A 17,262-nucleotide genomic window follows, 5' to 3' on the forward strand; every position below is an offset into this window, starting at 1 on the left:
GTCGTTCGAGGGCCACTTGCAATTTTTGAATCGAGAACAGTGAATCTGGAGAGACACCCATGATGATTCAAAAGCAAAGAATTACAACCATTGCAAACCATCAGCTTGATACCGTCACACAAATCGTACTAAGAAAGGAATTGCAGCTCAGGCTACCTTTCAGCCTACAGTCCTGCGGCCGCTAACATCTTGCTGAAGAGGGGCGTGCCCAAGCCCGTCACAGGGTCCCATCCAGAAAGGGCCGGGAAACCGTTTGTGCCGCCTGCAGGAGATATTGAGAAAAAGTTTGACATTGTTGGAAGAATGGCCACTCACAGCCGGGGTTGCTCCCACTCGTAATATCGGTGAACATCTGCGGGTTCGAGTACAGCCATGGGTTAAGGAAGCCACTGGAAATCGATCAGTACACAGAACAGACGAAAGTCGTTCACTTACAGGGGCGGTAAGCCCTTGGCGGCAAGGCGATCGTTGATGAGAGCGATGTTGCTCGCGACGATGGGGCAGGATGCGGACGTGCCGCCGATGTAATAACCCTGGCCGCCGTTGACGATGACTATTTTCTCGCCCTGCGCGGCAACATCAGGGAAAGCGCGACCAGTTGTGTTGAACAGGCCAGCGTTCGTGCCACCAAGCTGAGCGAGGTACGAGGAGACAGCACTATTCTGCCAGCTGGCTCTGCCGAAAAAATTGGAGAACCCGCCGCTGCTGAAGCCCACGGCGACCTCGGGGACATTGTGCGTGCCACCGATGGAAGTGATGCTGAATGGTCATCGATCAGTGTCGCAGCAAAAGGGTTCATCAGTATGGAGTACGCACTAGGGACAAGTTCCCGGGAAAGTTGGAACGAACTGTGTGCAGTTGCTCGCTTATGGAGTGTTCAGGGGTAGTCAGACGGATTGGACAATGGCTCACATCTACTCCCAGCAACACCACCGTCGCCAGAGGCGAATATGAGCGATATACCGCGGGCACCAAGCGGCATGTAACCGTTGCAGATACGGCTACAAATTTATCAGTCAAGGCACATGGGAACGAAAGGAATGCGTCACTACTAACGTTGCCAAGGTCGGACCTAAGCCAGGTTCGTCAAAACCATAGCTCGTCGACACCACCTTTGGCTTGAATCAGCAAGTATACGGATCTGTCGGTGTTGACATACACTTGGGGGACTCGTTTCGTTGTTGATGGTCTGGAAGACATCCAAAAATCCGGAGACGCCGTCTGGGTTCTTATTACCGACAGTGTAGAACGTGTTGGTTACGTTTGTGGCGAGGCCGCACGTGTATTGCTCGTCGAGGTTCTGTACAGTCATTCGGTCAGGGTTTACCATCCCATCATAACACGTGGACTCACCGCCTCGTTGCCCGCGTACTGTTTGCCCTGAGGGTTGACGCCGCCGTCCACTGACTTCACAGAAAAATTCGTATAGGGGTTCACGTCCTTGCGAAAGTTGTAGAGGAACGTGTGCAGATCGTCCAATTGCGCCCACTGTCCGATGAACCCGGTGACGCCGATCCTGTTCGACGGCACCGTGGCCGGCGTCGCGGGAGTCTCGTACAAAGCCTGCAAGCACGAGGGCACGACGGTTGTGTTGCAAGAGGCGGGGACTGCATCGTCGCCTGGGACGGCAGCAGCGCTGAGGTCGACGAAGCTGGGCACCTCGGTCACGCCAATCGGGCCACCGGCGGGAGGAGGCACGATGCTGGTCGTAGGATAGACGGCGTCGATGTGCTCGAAGAGGGTCTCGGGGATCGAGAACTGCATCGTGCGCACTTGCGTCGAGTCTGAGTGACCGTGCACGAACGACTGGTACGATGCCGCGAAGATCTGGTTTGCCTTCGAGACGGGGATGCTGAACGTGAGCCAGTCGCCGTAAGCCCCGCCGACGTCGTAATGAATGCCCTCCGCGCGAAGCCAGTCGCCCACAGCGCGTACAGTGTCGGGAGACGGTCCGGCGAGGGCCCTCGCCTGTATCATCGTCAGCACTACAGCATACGGATCATTGACCATGGGCATACCTCTTCGAGCGTCAGGTACTTCCCGTAGTTTGGGCTCGACGGCGTGCTGACGTCGAGCAGGGTCGCCTCAAGCCTGTCCTTGTCGGCCATCGCTAGCGCAATGCGCATGTCGAGCATCGTCTCCGGAGCGGCGGCACCATGGTTGGTGAAGCCGGCAGGAACTGTGTGGCGCCTCTCGAACGGGCGGAGATGGGGCCGAGAGGAGGGCGTTCCAAGCACGCTGAGGACAAGGGTCGCAACGACAGCAGCCCTGAGTGTGCAACGCATGACTGGACCAGGGAAAGACGGGGAGCGTCTTGGACTGCACAAGCTCGACCCAGCTTCTCTTATAGGACTTGCGAAGAAAACGCGCAACGTAAACAATGATAGCTGCTCAGCATGAACCGCGTGAATTCGGGCAGCTTCTTGCAAGAAGGCATGTCGCACGATGGAGGTAACCGACTTGCAAAGCGATAGATGAGGTTTGAGGCGCCTATCAAAATCGTAAGAGCGCACCTTACGCGGCTGCATGGAGCCTCATAAAAGCCTCTTCGTCACGGCCTCCGGTCAGAACGGAAAGTAGGCTGTGCGGACCATTGGTCGCTATTCTCCACGTCGAAGGGAGCGACGAGTTACACGGGTAGATCGTGATCGTAGGTCGACCTTGAGCTCGCACAGCTGCAGGACCTTCCGCGATGTCTTGTTCAATCTATGACACGAGGGCGCTAACGAGGATTTGATCACCCTGCGGGGACAGCGTTCTACGACTGTTGCGGTTGGATTCGCAATCAGGATTCACAGGTACTTTCTGCAAGTCGCCCAGATTCAGCATATTCGTCGTTCAGGGCTGCTTCAAGAGGTCTGCGATAGCCGAGACGTTATTCGACACTGGGCGGTATGCTGACCGTCGTCCATATGGTCCTCCCGGCTTGCTGTCCCCGAGAACGCCTTGAGCTGCTGATGGAAAAAGGCTTCTTAGTAAAAAGAACCTGAGGGAGAACGTCCACCTTGAGCGGGATTCGAGCGCCCTTGCAGCTCGACGGGGAGGATGAACAGGCTAGAAAACAACCAGAGGAAAGTCTCCGAAGCCATCAACGTTATGGCCCAAAAAGAGGGGCCGGAGATCAGATGCCCGCAATTTAGGCGATTTTTGCTAACAGCATCCTGTGTGCAACTAACAGACAATAAGTACGACACGCCTAAGATCTAGTGCGCCTTCGTGTAAACATTCTTCAGCCTCTCCAGCGCCGCCTGCCAGCGTCAATTAGTGAATTGTGGACGGAAAGAGGGGATCAAGAACTCACCGTGTAAAGCGGCCTCAGCTCCTCCATCTCCTTCCTGTCCACCTTAACCTTCTTCAAGCTGGGAAGATGGTCCGCCTCCTTCATCATGTTTTTGAAGTAGCGCGCCTGCAACTCCGTAAGTCCCTCATTGCGCAAACAAAAGCAAAAGACCCACCTCCTGCTCCTCCACCAGCGTCCACGCGCTGCCGGCTCGCCCCGCTCGCGCCGTACGCCCGACGCGGTGCACGTACTTCCTCACGTCCACCGGCGCGTCGTAGCTCACCACGTGCGAGACGTGGCTGACATCGAGCCCGCGGGAGATCAGGTCCGACGCGACGAGGATCTGTATCTCCTGCTTGCGGAACCTCTCCAGAATCGCGCGCCTTTCCGCCCCGCCGAGGTCGCTCGAGTATGCGCTGATGGTCACCGGACGCGAATCCCCCGCAGGTGACCTTTCCGCCCGCGCCTTCTCGAAGAACTCGAACAGCCGCACGAGGCGCGTCGTCGACTCCGCCGACTTCGTGAAGACGAGCGCGTTGCGGATGCCGTGCGATGTGATTAGGTGGAAGAAGGCCAGCGGCTTGTCCGCGGGGTCGCAGACGGCCATGTGTTCCTAGTATCAGCGTCAGCGAGGTTTGGGAGAGAGCGGAAGCGATGTTGTAAGAGGGAAGTTGGGTTCGTAAGAGAAACGAGGGGTCGTAAGAGAGATGGGAGAATAAGCAGGACAAATGACACTCACGGTGAGGCCCTCTGGCATGGAGAATCGCTCCATGACAACGTCCGCGACGTCCGGCAGGATACCAGACGTGATTGTCTCGCGCTTGGCCTTGCTCCGCACGATAAAGTATTTGGGGTTGTGCAGGTTGAGCGCGGCAAGCTTGCCCGGGTCCTGCGTGAGGGTGGCGGAGAACAGGAGCTTTTGGCATGAGGAGCGGGGGCGCTCGGGTTGGCGGGATAGGACGTTGGGAAAGCCTAGCGCGGGTACGACGTGCGGGGCGGCGGCTTCCGCGCGGGGGAGGTTCGAGTCTTGTGAGGAGGTTGACGGGACGGTGGATTGGGTTGTTGCGGCTAGGACCGTTGATAGCCATCCTTGGAATGACTGAGCCAGTAGGCGGTCAGCTTCGTCGATGATCTTCGAGCGCATATATGAGCACAGAAGGTACATATAGGTGCAGAAAGCATACCAAGAATCGGAGATGTTGAAGCGTGAAGTTCGTCGTCCCATTGAGGTGATCAATCAAGCGCCCGGGCGTACAGATGAGGATGTCGACTTTGCTTGTTCCACCGGCGAGCCTAGTGAGATGTCAGGATTGAGCTAGTTATCTCAAATTCTGCTCAACCTACGATGTCGTGCTGTCACCAACAATCTGCGATTGCTCATGAGAGAACGAGTGCTGCCCAGTCACAACCCCAATCTGCGTGAATTGAGCGAGGGTGGCGTGCCATCAAGAAGGTGAGCTTACCTTCAGCCCCCGCCCTTTTCCGACAGCCTCGAACGTCTCCTTCACTTGCGTGACCAAGTCGCGTGTTGGTACAACGACGAGCGCACGAAGCCTCGTCGTTATCCTCGAAGACAAAACCTACACAATCAGCAAAGGACAGTATTTGAGACGCATATACTCACCTCGACGATGGGCGTGACGTATGCCAAAGTCTTCCCGCTTCCTGTGGGGGCAGACACGCACGCGTCTCTCGGTAAATTATATGGGGTATACACAGCGCGCGAGGGATTGGCGAGTAGGAAAGGGAGTAGGGCGGTTTGTACTGGGACAGATGAGTCTAAAAGACGCATATATGCGGCCAATATTGCGCACCAGCGAAGAGCTCCGTGATGCCAAGTTCATGCAGCCGCTTTCGCGTTCGCTGGGAGAGATTGGTGCCGCCGTCGTCCTCCTCGGCTGGTATAGGCAGGATCTGCGTCGAGTCGACGAGCTCGGCGTTGACCAGGGCTTTGTCAAGACCTTGTAGCGCAAGGTCGGCCTTAGAAGGGGCATCGGGCTGAGTGGGTATCGGGAAGGAGGGGAGGGCGGCTGGTGGCGTTGGCGATTGTCGCGGTACGTCCGGGGTGACTGCCCGTTCCTCGACATCCATTTGCTCGTCCGGATCCTCCGCAGCATCTGCGCCCTCCATATGGTCGTCCTCGTCGTGTTCGTCATCATCGTCGTCCTCTGCTGCGACCTCGACCTGACTTTCGACTCGTTCTTCCTCGTCGATCGAGAGTCGGCGGCGTTTGCGCGGGGGCTCCTTGACCTCTGCCTTCTTGGCAACCTTTGGTTGGGAGGTCTTCACTACCTCTTCCTCCCCATCGCTAGACTCTGATTCAGACCCCGAAGTCTCATCGACGCGGACGACGTTCCTCGCAGACTTGGGCTGTGCCGCCTTGCGGATCTTTCTTCGCTCCTTTTTCTTTTTCAGATATCTCTTTTTTGCCTTCGTCTTGCTCTGATATGATTTCAGACGATGAGAGAAGGAAGCAAGTTGGGAGAAGCCGTACCGGTGTAGCTGCCGCGTCCGCCATTGTTCTCGAGAACAAAGCCAGGCAAATTTGGTGATCAGGCTTAGTGACGTCACGCGTTGACCGGCTTAACGGACCGATACAGTGGCACGTGCACGTCCACGCGCATCTATTCCCACGACATCGGGGAAGAGCGAGGGCAATATCTCTCGTCTTACCACCATGCACGAACAGTGTCCTCTTTCTATGCAAGGCACCGCTGACCGCGTGGAATACTGACCCCGGTATGGCAGGACGCCGGAATAACAGGATCGCGTGCTCGAATACCGTTAGCAGGCCGCAAAGGCAGACGTCAGCGCACAAGGTGGCAGCATGAGTCTCTCAAGACGTCTCGTTGCTATCAGAGCTGTCTCTATTCACGGCCAGGGGAATCCGCCAGAGGCGCCTGACGGAGCGAAGAAGAACCTCCTTCGGCGCATACGGTGCACCTATGTGCTTATCCGGACCGATTCTGTTCAGTGTTCCTCGTGGTAACCAGCTTCGGGAAGACGAAGCGCGGCGGCCTTTATCGTGAGCTATCCCATTCATTGCCTGGCTGAGGTAAGACAACCTTGTTCGTTGTTTCCTCGATCTTTTCTTCAGGGGACTATACTCGGCAGAAGCTAGCATGCCAAGCGCGAAGCTGCGAAGAGCATCGGCCGTAAAAGGCGTGCATTCTTCCCAAAAGCGAAGTAACTGCGGCAGGAACTCTTAAGAGCCGTATGCAACCGCGGAAGATGCGCTCATGCGCTTCTGATGCAGCGCTGAGGACCTCCTCGGTACGTCGTCTTATCGCCAGCATCCAGGTCTAGTCATACCGGCGGGCGCATGTGTTCCTGCGAGAAGTGTTCGCCTCTGCATGTCCGGCGGGCATGCCGGCTATTCTCATATACGTCCCATGCGCTCGCGCTGCCGTATAAGAGCGCGTCGCTGGCTGCATAGAAACCTCAAGACGCATCCTTGTCTTGCCCCCAAGCCAACATGCGTCTCTCCCTCTCTGCAGCCGTTGTCGCCGCCCTGGTGCTGAGCGTGCTCGCTACGCCCACCCCTCGGGGAGGCCTGCGACTGTTTGAGAAGCGCGATGAGCTGCCTAGCGACTTCGTTAGGAACGGTGCCGCTGCGCCCGACACGAAGCTCGATATGCGCATCGCGCTCAAGATGGCGGACCGCGACGGCCTCGAAGCCGCGTTGTTCGACGTCAGCACGCCGTCGAGCGACAACTACGGGAAGCACCTATCGCAGGATCAGGTATGACTTAATTCACTCTTACCGGCTTGTACGTTTTTTTGACTCGCATTACGAAGGTTAAAGCCTATGCCGCTCCGTCCGCCGAGACCATGAGCACGATCAGCGACTGGCTCAAGTCAGAAGGCATCAACTTCGACGTGAACGGGGAGTACGGCGACTGGGTCTCCTTCAGCATCCCCGTCTCCCAGGCGAACGACCTCTTCGGCGCGTCGTACGAGAACTTTGTGCACGTGCCCAGCGACACAACCCAGGTCCGCACGCTCGCCTTCTCCCTCCCCGAAGCGCTGCACGACGTCGTCGACGCCGTGTACCCGACCACGAGCATCGTCCGGCCGCACACCGGGCCCGTGCGCATGGTTGAGGCGCAGCTGCAGCCGACGAGCGACATCGCCCCGGGCTCGGACGCGAGCGTGCCCTCGTCATGCAACTCGCAGATCACACCGGCGTGCTTGCAGGCGCTTTACGGCATCCCGACGACGGCCGCGACGCAGTCCAGCAATGTCCTCGGTGTCACGGGCTTCATTGAGCAGTACGCGCAGCAGGCGGATCTCTCGCAGTTCTTGTCGCTCTTCCGCAAGGACCTGCCTTCGAACACAAGCTTCACTCTCCAGACGCTGGACGGTGGCTCAAACCCGCAGGGCAGCCGCTACGCGGGTACTGAGGCTGACCTCGACATTGAGTACACCGTTGGTATCGCCACGAAGGTCCCCACCACCTTCATCTCGGTTGGCGAGAACAACGCCGATGGCGTATCTGGCTTCCTAGACATCATCCAGACCCTCACTAGCGAGAGCAACCCCCCGCAGGTACTGTTCGATCTGCACGACACAGTGAATAGTCACTGACCGGCTTTAGGTTTTGACGACGAGCTATGGCTTCAACGAGCCTGACCTTGGTTCCTCTTTGGCTACGTGAGTCATTGCTCTTGCGAGCTTGATCTCGGAACTGAGCATAGCTCAGGCGGATTTGCGATGCGTACATGACCCTGGGAGCGCGTGGCGTGTCATTGTTGTTCTCGTCCGGAGACGGCGGTGTGTCCGGCAGCCAGTGTAAGCTACTTCTTAGACAAAGAGATCCATCTGACCCAGTATTCAACAGCCCAGAGCTGCACTACCTTCATCCCTACGTTCCCTGGAACTTGCCCTTAGTATGTCTCCATTGCTCCCCTCTGACTCGTACTTGCCATTGACGAAACTCAGCATCACGTCTGTCGGCGGCACCATCAACGTTCCCGAAACCGCCGTCGACTTCAGCGGCGGAGGCTTCTCCCGATACTTCAACCGCACCGACTACCAGGCCGACGCTGTTGAGGCCTACCTCTCCACCCTCGGCAGCACGAACTCGGGCAAGTACACCTCCACCGGCCGCGCCTTCCCCGACGTCGCGGCCATGGGCGACAACGTCGCGATCGTGTACCAGGGCGGCACGTACCTCATCGGCGGCACGTCGGCGTCGTGCCCCATCTTTGCGAGCGTCATCTCGCTGATCAACGACCGCCTGATTGCGGCGGGCAAGTCGCCGCTGTGAGTGGTGTGTTTGAGTGATGTGGGCGCATTGCTAATCTTGACTTGCAGTGGCTTCCTGAACCCTTGGGTCTACGAGAACCCTCAGGCTTTCAACGATATTGCTACGGGAAGCAACCCTGGCTGTGAGCATCTCAACTGACTTCAGTAGAGCTGGTATACTGACGCGATGACTAGGCAACACCGACGGTTTCCCGTCCGTCGCCGGCTGGGACCCCGTCACCGGTTTGGGCACGCCCAACTTCGACGCTATGCTCAGCGCCGCAGGGCTGTAGAATATGTAACGATGGACATGAACAATGTATAGGGTTGTGTTTGTTGTACATTTTGGGTAATGAGAATTACACGACGGACTCGCCGTTCTCTGTTCCATCGCGGTCGTTCGAAGACAGCTTGACAATCCTGGTGCGCCTCACCTCGAGGGCGTCTTGACCAAAGTACCGGGGGGTCTCGAAGCTCCAGCTGCACGCAAATTCAGAACCGTATGAAGGAGCGCGGAAATCATTGTACTCAATATTGCCGCGAAGCCAGCATCCGATACCATTCACATATCGCGCCACCGCCACGTCCGTTTCCGGATCCCAGGATGGCAAGTTCTTCCGGCCATGCTCGTATTGGCTGAAGAGTCGCGTGTAAACCTCGCCAACGTAGTCCGCAGCGCCCTGAATGTCAAGGCCTAGCTCCTCCATGACGACGGTGATGAAGTTGACGGCACTGTAGTGGTTGTGAGATAGAGACGAACATGTAGTGGGTCAAAACTTCCTGACCCAATCCCTTTCGCCGACTCGACACTGTACGAGTATAGATCCTGTCGACAGGGAATCAGCAAGCTCGAACGTGGCACAGACAGGATGACTATACATTCTGCCAGCAAATCATATCAAGACTTGCCCAGTAAAACTCCTGGAAGGTCGGATTTTTGAAGACAAACTCGGGCAAGTCAATGCCCAGGCAGTACTGGTGGCGGATGTGAGCCGTTGAAGAATGTCACTTCATTGGGACCCTAACCTCAATTAGATCAAATCCTAGGCGTACGCCGCTGTTGTCTCGCCGTACAGGCAAAAATTCCTGGATAGAGAGGATCTTTCCCTCGTCGCGCAGCTGAGCCTCCACAGCGCAAGCATTCACGTAGTCTTCACTGTGCTTGCTGAAGCGTTCAAAGCATCGCGGGCCGATGCCTACCATGAGACGCTCCCGGAACCTGCAAAGAGATGTCGGTCATGTTTGACGGCTCCAGATCGACACCCACTCCTTAGTTGCCTGGTAAAGCTTGTCTCCTTCGTCGACCGTGAGCCCGCGCATAGCACGAATGTAGACATTCGCTGTCTCTCTTGCATCTGGGCCATTCTGCTCGTCGCTGACTTCATCGAACGCAAAAACCAAGTTCAACTGGAAAATCGCTCAGCGACACGGCAAAGCGTGAGATAGGAATGGGTTACCCAGTCACAACATACGCGGAACTTGCTATACTCCGCATACGGAAAGGAGTGCGAGGCAAGGAGCTCAAAAATGCTTGTAGGAGTCAGTGTGTGGGGGTGCGATCTGTCTTGGATCTTCTCACCATTGCTGGAAGTACGCACGCTTCTTGTCGGGGAAGAAGGAAAAGGAATCGAACCATTCGCGGGACTCGTCGAGGACTGCGCCATAGTGAGGGTTTGTCGCCTTTGGAAACAGCGCGCACACCGGCGACTCCAGGTCGGGAAGGATGAAGTGGGGAGACATCGCAATGTAAGTGAGGGTGAAGCTCCACAAGCCACAGTGAAGGACAGGAGGCTGGGGACATCAGCATGAGTGAGAACGTACATATACTGCCGCACCACGAATAGATAGACCCTGGACGTCGCTATCTGCATGGGATGGGGTCACCCGCAAGTAATCTGCGCGGTCTTCGGGAGGGCACTCCCTGCTAGGAGTTCAATTTGGGACGGGCACTAGGCCTGGCGTACCAAATTGGGTGACTAGCGCATCAAAGAGATGGGCAACATGGTACGCACACGATATGACCTTGTATCCGCACCTGCGCATACATGTCTCAGTACCAAACCACAAGTTGGTGCAAGTTAGTCCACGCCCCATTAAGACGAATCTGACAGGAAAAGAGATCCCATAGGTCAGCCTGGTGGATAAACAGATTCGAAAAGGACAACCTCGCGGCGGTATATTGATCATCGAGAAACTGCTTCTGGCGTTTAGGACGTGCCTGAGCCGGATGCATTGGTGTACCAGCGCTTGAAGCCCTGGAGCGAGAACGACGTCTTGAGACGTACTTCTTGCGCGGAGATAAGCAAGGAGTGTCCAAGAACAGATGAAAGATATCGAACTCACTGATCGGAATTGGAACGCACGATATGGCAATGTGGCACTGACTCGGAAGTAGTAGGCCTTGCATCCTGAAAGCGCCACGATGGTCTATCGCGGGTACAGCTCATGAGTACCTACAAAAGCCGGGCCAGTAGTGAGTCCTAAATGTACTGCGTTGGGTCAACATGCCGCATCGGACCCTACAAACCGCGACTGACGGACGTCCTGAGACCTGAAATAATTTCATAGCGCGTACGTCCGGCGGTCAAAGGTCCTCGCCGATGCCAAAGCTTGTCGTGTGGAACCCCGTTAGCGTCGTCCCAGAAGACGGGGCTGATAAGTGCACATTGTGCGGGTAGATGCTCACTGCACTCGCTAGAACGAACTGCCCTGCGAGCGGTGACCGCTCGACCAAACACCAGGGCAGCGTACTACTTGCGCTTCGTGAATAGATGCTACATTAGATGCGTGTTAGTAAGATGCCTTAAATCCCTCCCGTGTATACAGCCCGAGAAATGATGATACAGCCGTGGATCAATATCCTCTATGATCTTTCAGTCGTAGCAATGGCGTAGTATTCATAAATCTTCGTCGTTTATTCGACTCTTCGCGGCCATTTTGATGTCCTCGAGGGTGATACTCGAGCGCTCGCACATGCTCCTGAAGATGCCATCCGACTTCTCGAACAGAGCGGCGGGGCTGTTGAACTCCTGAAAGGTCATGAGCGACTGGAAAAAAGCGAGGGTTGCAAGGACACGTACCGCTATCTGACCAGCATCGAGGACGCATATGCGGTCATACCCAATGATAGTGCGCAGACGATGAGCAATGCAGAGGATGGTGCGGTCCCTGAACTCGCGTGCGATGGTATCCTGGATATTCCTATCTGTCTCGTAGTCGACGGACGCTGGAGAAGAGATAAGCACATTTTACTCTTCAGTCAGGAAGAAAGGCGGACGTACCTGTAGCTTCATCGAGGATGAGGATATTAGTGTCCTTCACGAGCGCACGAGCCAATGAAACCAGTGACCGCTGCAAAGGAATGAGTCAGTGAGACGGTTGGGCCAACGTAGACCGACGTGCCTGTCCAATGGATAGGTTGTTCCCCTCATCCTCAACGATAGAGTCCAATGAAAACCGGTTGACTGGTGTACGAGCGCCCTCAGGGCCATCATCCTCATGAACAGCCTTCTCGGACTCAACCAGATACGATCGCTTGAGCGCATCCCATAATCTAGCATCGTCGTGTTGGCCGAAGGGATCCAGGTTCGAGCGAAGGGTTCCGGAGACTAGATGAACGTTAGCGGACCGACGTCACAGATAGGGCCTTCAGAGACGTACATAGCAATGGGTCCTGCGGGATGATGGAGAGCCCACTACGAAGGTCGGCCAAGCCAACAGTGGAGATATCGACGCCGTCGATGACAATGGACCCAGAGGTGAGCTCCACCAGACGGAAGAGGGCTGCAAATTGGTCGTGGTCAATGACTCGTCATCGCGGCGAAGGAAATCAACGTACCCGTCATGATCGACGACTTTCCAGCACCCGTACGGCCGACAATGCCAATCTTTTCGCCGGACGCGATCTTCATCGACACACCCTTCACCACCGCAGGCAGCTCCGGGCGATACTTCATGACGATGTCCTTCATCTCGATCTCGCCCTTCGACGGCCACGGCGCGGGCGGCTTGCTCTCTGGGATGTAGTGTGCTGGCTCCTGCTCGATCTCGCGCGCATAGTGCACAAGACGCTCTACCGAGCTCATGTCGTTCTCCGCTTCAGCCCATTGACGGACAAGCCATCCGAACCTACACATATGGTCAATACACGCAGCGGAAAAGGTGAAGAGAGACGTACGCTTGCTGGACGCTGAGGATGTACGAGAGCACAACACCGGTCTGCGAAGGCGATATCGAGAAGCGAGTCCCAACGGCAAGCATCGCGACGACAAAAGTCAACGTCGCACCCATAGCATCAAGACGGATACCGAGCCAACGCTGGTTCGTGACAGTAAGCCAGTACGCCCTGTTCTCAATGTTCACGCGCTTCTCGTTGTCCTCCTTGAATCGCTCGGCCTCGCCATAGGCGCGGATGGTCGCCAGACCGGACAAACTTTCCGAGAAGTGGGCATACACGGAAGACCGCAAGACATTGTCCAGGCGCTATCATATCAGATGAGCGAGCGACTCATCATGGATGACAGATTACTCACCTTCAACTCCCGCGCACTCGCCCTGTAGTACGTCGCCGCGTACAAATAGATGATCAGGATGACCCCAACCGCAATCAAGAACCACGGCAGTACAATCGCAATCAGTATGATCGCGCCCAGGATGCTGGAGAACGTGTTCGCGAACATACGAATGGACTCGCCGAGGGTATTGTCGATCGTGTCAATGTCCTTGGAGAAGCGGTTCATGATGCGGCCAAGTGGTGTAGTCTCGAAGAACGACATAGGCGCGTGAAGGACGGACTGGATGGACCATTTGTGAAGGCGTTGCGAGGAGAAGTAGGTGAGCATGGCGAAGCAGCAGCCCATGAAGAACATGGCAATGGCCTGCCCGACACCAAGGCCAGCGTAGATGCCCATCTAGGACACATGTCAGTCAGAATGCCGGTGTAACCCACATCATTGCAACTCACGTAGAACCCTGCGCCCTGCTTGAAGGTACTATAGACATAGTGTTAGGAAGGACATCGCAGTGAAAAGTCAAGCACGTACTCCTGTTGCCACCACACAAGCCAGTAAGAGCCGATGACCGTGGCGCCCTGGAGGAGCACCAACGACGCTAAAAGCAACGGGATCACGATGTACCCATGCGCCGCCTTCGCATACTCCGCATAGATCCCCGCCGACACCGCGCCCGTTCGCCTCTCCTCCTCCTGCATGATCCCCGGCCCCGCTACATTCTTCTTCGGTATCTTCACCACCGCCGCCTCCGCTGGCTTGCCCTTCACTGCCCCCTCCGCGCCCTCCTCGATCCCCTCCTCTTCTTCTTTCTCCTTCTCCTCCGCCTGCGTCCCGAACTCATTGACGAACCGCGAGAAGTCACCGTTATTGGCCATGAGCTCGGGGTAGGTACCGCGCTCGACGATGCGCCCGTTCGCGACCGTGTAGATGTAGTCGACCTGCGGAAGGAAGTGAAGGGCGTGCGTGACGAGGATGCGCGTCTTGCCGAGGCGGCCGTTCATGAGGACATTTTGGAAGACGGCCTTGCCGACGTGAGCGTCGAGGGCGGAGAAGGGATCGTCGAAGATGGTGATGTCAGCATCGGCGTAGATCGCACGGCAGATGTTCAAGCGCTGCTTCTGACCACCGGAGAGGGAGATGCCCTACGAATATGGTCAGTATGTAGTGTCGACAAGCAAACATGTGCGCTTGCCTTCTCGCCGACTTCCGTCATGTCGCCGTTCGGAAGCATATCGAGATCAGGCTCCAAACAAGCGTCGCGGACCGCAGCCCAGTACTTCTTCTCCTCGAACGGTTGGCCAAAGCAGATGTTCTCCCTGATCGTGGCGTTCTGAATCCACGCACTTTGCGGGCAGTAGCTGATTGATCCACCCCAGATGACAGTGCCCTCCGTCTTGCGCATCTCGCCTACCAGACCTTGGATGAGGGACTGCAACACTCGCGTCAGTGAATGTTCAATAAACCTTGAAAGCACCACAAACCGTCTTCCCCGACCCCGTCAAGCCCACGATGGCCACAAGTTGCCCTCTCGGAATCGACATGTTGATATCCTTCACCTGGAACACCTGCTCCTCCTTCTCCTTGTCAGTCTTCGCCTTCTCGTCCGCCGCTGCCTCGGCCGCCTTCTTCAAGTCCGCTGGCGAGGTTTTCTTCGCCTCCTTCGCATCCGCCTTCCGCGCCTTCTTCCCCTTCGCCTGCTCTTCCTCCTGCGGCGGGCTGTCCCATGAGAAGCTCGCCTTCTCCGCTACGAGTGCCTCCTCGATATGGTGGTCGTGGATCTGCGTCTCGCCGAAGGTCTCCGCGGTGAAGACATCGGTGAGCCGGTTGACGGCGTTCGTGGCGTCGGCGATAGTGCTGAGGGACATGGCTGGGGGGAAATATCAATGGGTTGTTAGGTACGAAGGCGAAAGGAAATGAACGTACGCAGCATCATGAGCGGCATCCGAAGAAGTTGGAAGAGGGTCAGCGAGGAGAAGATATTCGCAGCGTTCATCGCGTGACCCGTGAGGCCATACCTAGTATCCCGTCAATTCGCATTCCAAGTTACCTTGAAAAATACGCACGTCACAAATGCCAGAACCGAAGCCAAAATCGGCAACGACATCGCCGCCGCATTGTTGGCCGACCGCGCGATCAACAGCGAGCGGATGTACCCCATCTCGCGCTTGCGGTACTCCTCGATCCGGCGGAGGAACGGCACCTCCCAGTTAAACACCTTGATGACCTTGATACCGCCAAGGAGTTCCTGCAGAAGCTTTGCGCGCTTGTCCGTCCAGCCCATGCTCTTCTTGCGAAGCTTGAAAAGCGCTTTCATGGTCTGGGTTTGGAGGGGCGAGGCGATGAAGAAGAGAGCGAAGCCGGCGAGGGCGCTCGGTCCCAGGTTGATGATGAGGAGCGCTAGACAGATGGCGAGCTGGATTGGCGCGGTCCAGGACTAGAGAAACGTGAGTAGGAGCTCAGGTAAGGGGAACCTACGAAGCTCACCATATGGAAGAAACCACAGCAGAAGTCGATGCGCGACACATCGGTCGAGATGTGGTTGACGAGCTTCCCATTCGTGAGCGTACTCCGGGCCTTGTTCGTGAGCTTGAGCGAGCGCGAGTAGATCGCCGTGATGAGACCACCGCGTAGCAGCACGCCGGATGATGCGGCCCGGTAGAAGAAATGATGGGTGCAGAGCGACGCCACAACTTGCAGAAGGAACAGTCCGACCGCAAGCCCGACGCCCTTGCCGATCGGCGGAGCGAGGCTGTTGTCCCCTTGCATGTGCGCCGCGTACGACTCCGTGCCGAACTTGATGATCGCCTTGACGAGGAGGGGACTGGTCACCTGGGCCGTGTCGCCGATGACCTTGAGGATGCCGCCGAGCCAGAACCACCAGAAAATCGAGTCGCTGAGAGCCATGGCGAGGCTGGGGGTGCGCTTGCCGTCGACCTCCCTCCACTTGCGTTCCTGCTCCTCCCTGTGTCCACGGAGGGTCCATAGTAAGCGCTTGCGCAGCGGGGGCTTGATCTCCCCCGCGGCGAGACGCCTGTTGTACTCCTCGGCCTTCACGCGTCGTCGCTCAAAAGCGTCGACGATACGAGAGGCTGTATGCTCAGACATGCGGTGGTCCTGAAGTTTCCAGAGATCCGAGGGCTCTAGCGGACGCGCGTAGCCAAGGGACATGATCGGTGTAATCCATTGGAAGAACAGGAGGGACAGCCAGGACGCTGTCATCTCAGGAATGGGAGCCGCATTTTCAATGTCTCCAGTCGGAGGCGGCGGAGGCTTGCTCTGCAGAATTCGTCCGAAAAAGCTGGCGAGTCCGTCAACACGCATACGCGCCACAGGGCCAGACAACGTACCCCTTCTTCCTGCCCACCTCCGTCGTCTTCTCGTCGCCGACGGGCTGCTTCTCCACCGTGGTGAGCTCCGACTTGAGAGAGTCTGCGCGGTCTGCCATGGCGGTAAGAGGCAAGGGCTGGGATTTGACATGTTCCTAAGTATATGAGCTGAATATTCTGCGGATAAGACGCCGGGGTAATTGCCCTCGCCGTTTGAGAGCCGTTACTCATGATCGTGACGTCAGCCCCGGCATCCGCGGGCAGTATCCGGCACAGCCGATCAGCTTCCGGATTGCCTTTTTCGTCTCAATGGCATGACTTGCCTTCTTGAGATCCGCCCCCACCATGAGACTTGGAGGAGCGCTTGCGCTTGCAGTAGTCCTCGTCTGTCTCTGCAACTCATCCCGTGCCCTCTGAAGCGGCAACAACTTCTGGAAAGCGCAGGGACCCCTCCTCCCTGCTTATCTATATCTATATCTGTTCACGTAGAATCTTCTCATTGCATTCACAGCGTCCACGACACTCTCCAGCCACCCCTCCTCATGGTTCTCCGCTTATCTACTATGAATCACTACCTTCTACAGACCTTTCATTGACTAGCCATGCCCCCGAGGTGCGACAGTGTAGCTTTTGACCCCCTCGAGCTCGCAGGTCAAAAGAGCCCGATGAAGGTCGGCCACTACCCCGACGGCCAGATTCCAATGTGCCTTTTTCGATTCGTCCCCCACTTCCTCCCTCCCCCATTCCTCGTGGACGATGCCTGGTAGATACCTCACGAATACCTATCGTAGACGGAGCATACCACGCGCACGCGGTCTATGACTCACCCCAGGTCACTTACTCTACACCTTCGGAGCCTGTTCGCCCTCTTCCGCCGCCGAAGTCCGATAGACGCCTC

At 56.7% G+C, this 17,262-nt stretch overlaps 5 protein-coding genes across 5 annotated transcripts; 1 reads left to right on the forward strand and 4 right to left on the reverse strand.

Annotated features, from left to right (window-relative positions):
• Positions 1-19: 19 nt before the first annotated feature.
• On the reverse strand, positions 20-2,305 carry SCHCODRAFT_02627176 (subtilisin-like protein). Its single transcript, XM_003031571.3, has 9 exons — positions 2,019-2,305; positions 1,354-1,968; positions 1,160-1,300; positions 1,057-1,112; positions 913-1,001; positions 817-865; positions 436-759; positions 316-389; positions 20-262 (listed from the first exon to the last, which is right to left on the reverse strand). The coding sequence occupies exons 1-9, from the start codon at positions 2,283-2,285 to the stop codon at positions 165-167; spliced, it is 1,713 nt and encodes a 570-aa protein (XP_003031617.1). The 5' UTR covers positions 2,286-2,305; the 3' UTR covers positions 20-164.
• A 722-nt stretch (positions 2,306-3,027) lies between these two features.
• On the reverse strand, positions 3,028-5,836 carry SCHCODRAFT_02627181 (DEAD-domain-containing protein). The gene is made up of 10 exons (XM_003031570.2): positions 5,775-5,836; positions 5,095-5,722; positions 4,905-5,044; positions 4,744-4,860; positions 4,625-4,695; positions 4,465-4,573; positions 4,020-4,412; positions 3,456-3,893; positions 3,302-3,406; positions 3,028-3,248 (listed from the first exon to the last, which is right to left on the reverse strand). Exons 1-10 carry the CDS (start codon positions 5,796-5,798, stop codon positions 3,204-3,206), a joined length of 2,070 nt encoding a protein of 689 aa, XP_003031616.2. The 5' UTR covers positions 5,799-5,836; the 3' UTR covers positions 3,028-3,203.
• An 861-nt stretch (positions 5,837-6,697) lies between these two features.
• Positions 6,698-9,221, forward strand: SCHCODRAFT_02627185 (subtilisin-like protein). Its single transcript, XM_003032006.2, has 9 exons — positions 6,698-7,022; positions 7,079-7,828; positions 7,878-7,933; positions 7,983-8,071; positions 8,121-8,169; positions 8,222-8,545; positions 8,597-8,670; positions 8,723-9,007; positions 9,056-9,221. The coding sequence occupies exons 1-8, from the start codon at positions 6,756-6,758 to the stop codon at positions 8,818-8,820; spliced, it is 1,707 nt and encodes a 568-aa protein (XP_003032052.1). The 5' UTR covers positions 6,698-6,755; the 3' UTR covers positions 8,821-9,007; positions 9,056-9,221.
• SCHCODRAFT_02748943 (terpenoid synthase) lies at positions 8,887-10,300 on the reverse strand (the record flags this gene model as incomplete). Its single annotated transcript, XM_003031569.2, has 8 exons — positions 10,107-10,300; positions 9,985-10,057; positions 9,795-9,934; positions 9,554-9,746; positions 9,407-9,502; positions 9,313-9,353; positions 9,056-9,259; positions 8,887-9,007 (listed from the first exon to the last, which is right to left on the reverse strand). The coding sequence occupies exons 1-8, from the start codon at positions 10,265-10,267 to the stop codon at positions 8,887-8,889; spliced, it is 1,029 nt and encodes a 342-aa protein (XP_003031615.1). The 5' UTR covers positions 10,268-10,300.
• Positions 10,301-11,324: 1,024 nt separating this feature from the next.
• On the reverse strand, positions 11,325-16,483 carry SCHCODRAFT_01181112 (uncharacterized protein; the record flags this gene model as incomplete). The annotated part of the gene is made up of 16 exons (XM_050341187.1): positions 11,325-11,556; positions 11,608-11,753; positions 11,809-11,878; positions 11,930-12,135; positions 12,188-12,310; positions 12,366-12,655; positions 12,705-13,009; positions 13,060-13,437; positions 13,491-13,518; positions 13,570-14,180; positions 14,231-14,467; positions 14,520-14,905; positions 14,962-15,053; positions 15,102-15,472; positions 15,523-16,336; positions 16,386-16,483. The coding sequence occupies 16 exons, from the start codon at positions 16,481-16,483 to the stop codon at positions 11,425-11,427; spliced, it is 4,287 nt and encodes a 1,428-aa protein (XP_050200206.1). The 3' UTR covers positions 11,325-11,424.
• Between the last annotated feature and the right edge of the window lie 779 nt (positions 16,484-17,262).

The sequence above is a fragment of the Schizophyllum commune genome, assembly GCF_000143185.2.
Source record: "Schizophyllum commune H4-8 unplaced genomic scaffold SCHCOscaffold_6, whole genome shotgun sequence".
Lineage (NCBI taxonomy): Eukaryota > Fungi > Basidiomycota > Agaricomycetes > Agaricales > Schizophyllaceae > Schizophyllum > Schizophyllum commune.

Coding starts and splice junctions, on each gene's coding strand:
- SCHCODRAFT_02627185 (XM_003032006.2), top strand. CDS start 6,756: ATGCGTCTCTCCCTCTCTGCAGCCGTTGTCGCCGCCCTGGTGCTGAGC. Junction 7,023..7,078: donor AGCACCTATCGCAGGATCAG/GTATGACTTAAT, acceptor CGCATTACGAAG/GTTAAAGCCTATGCCGCTCC. Junction 8,671..8,722: donor TACGGGAAGCAACCCTGGCT/GTGAGCATCTCA, acceptor CGCGATGACTAG/GCAACACCGACGGTTTCCCG.
- SCHCODRAFT_02627181 (XM_003031570.2), bottom strand. CDS start 5,798: ATGGCGGACGCGGCAGCTACACCG. Junction 4,574..4,624: donor GTTGGTGACAGCACGACATC/GTAGGTTGAGCA, acceptor ACATCTCACTAG/GCTCGCCGGTGGAACAAGCA. Junction 3,894..4,019: donor CCATGCCAGAGGGCCTCACC/GTGAGTGTCATT, acceptor CGCTGATACTAG/GAACACATGGCCGTCTGCGA.
- SCHCODRAFT_02627176 (XM_003031571.3), bottom strand. CDS start 2,285: ATGCGTTGCACACTCAGGGCTGCTGTCGTTGCGACCCTTGTCCTCAGC. Junction 1,301..1,353: donor AGTACGCGGGCAACGAGGCG/GTGAGTCCACGT, acceptor ATGACTGTACAG/AACCTCGACGAGCAATACAC. Junction 866..912: donor TGGTGTTGCTGGGAGTAGAT/GTGAGCCATTGT, acceptor ACACTCCATAAG/CGAGCAACTGCACACAGTTC.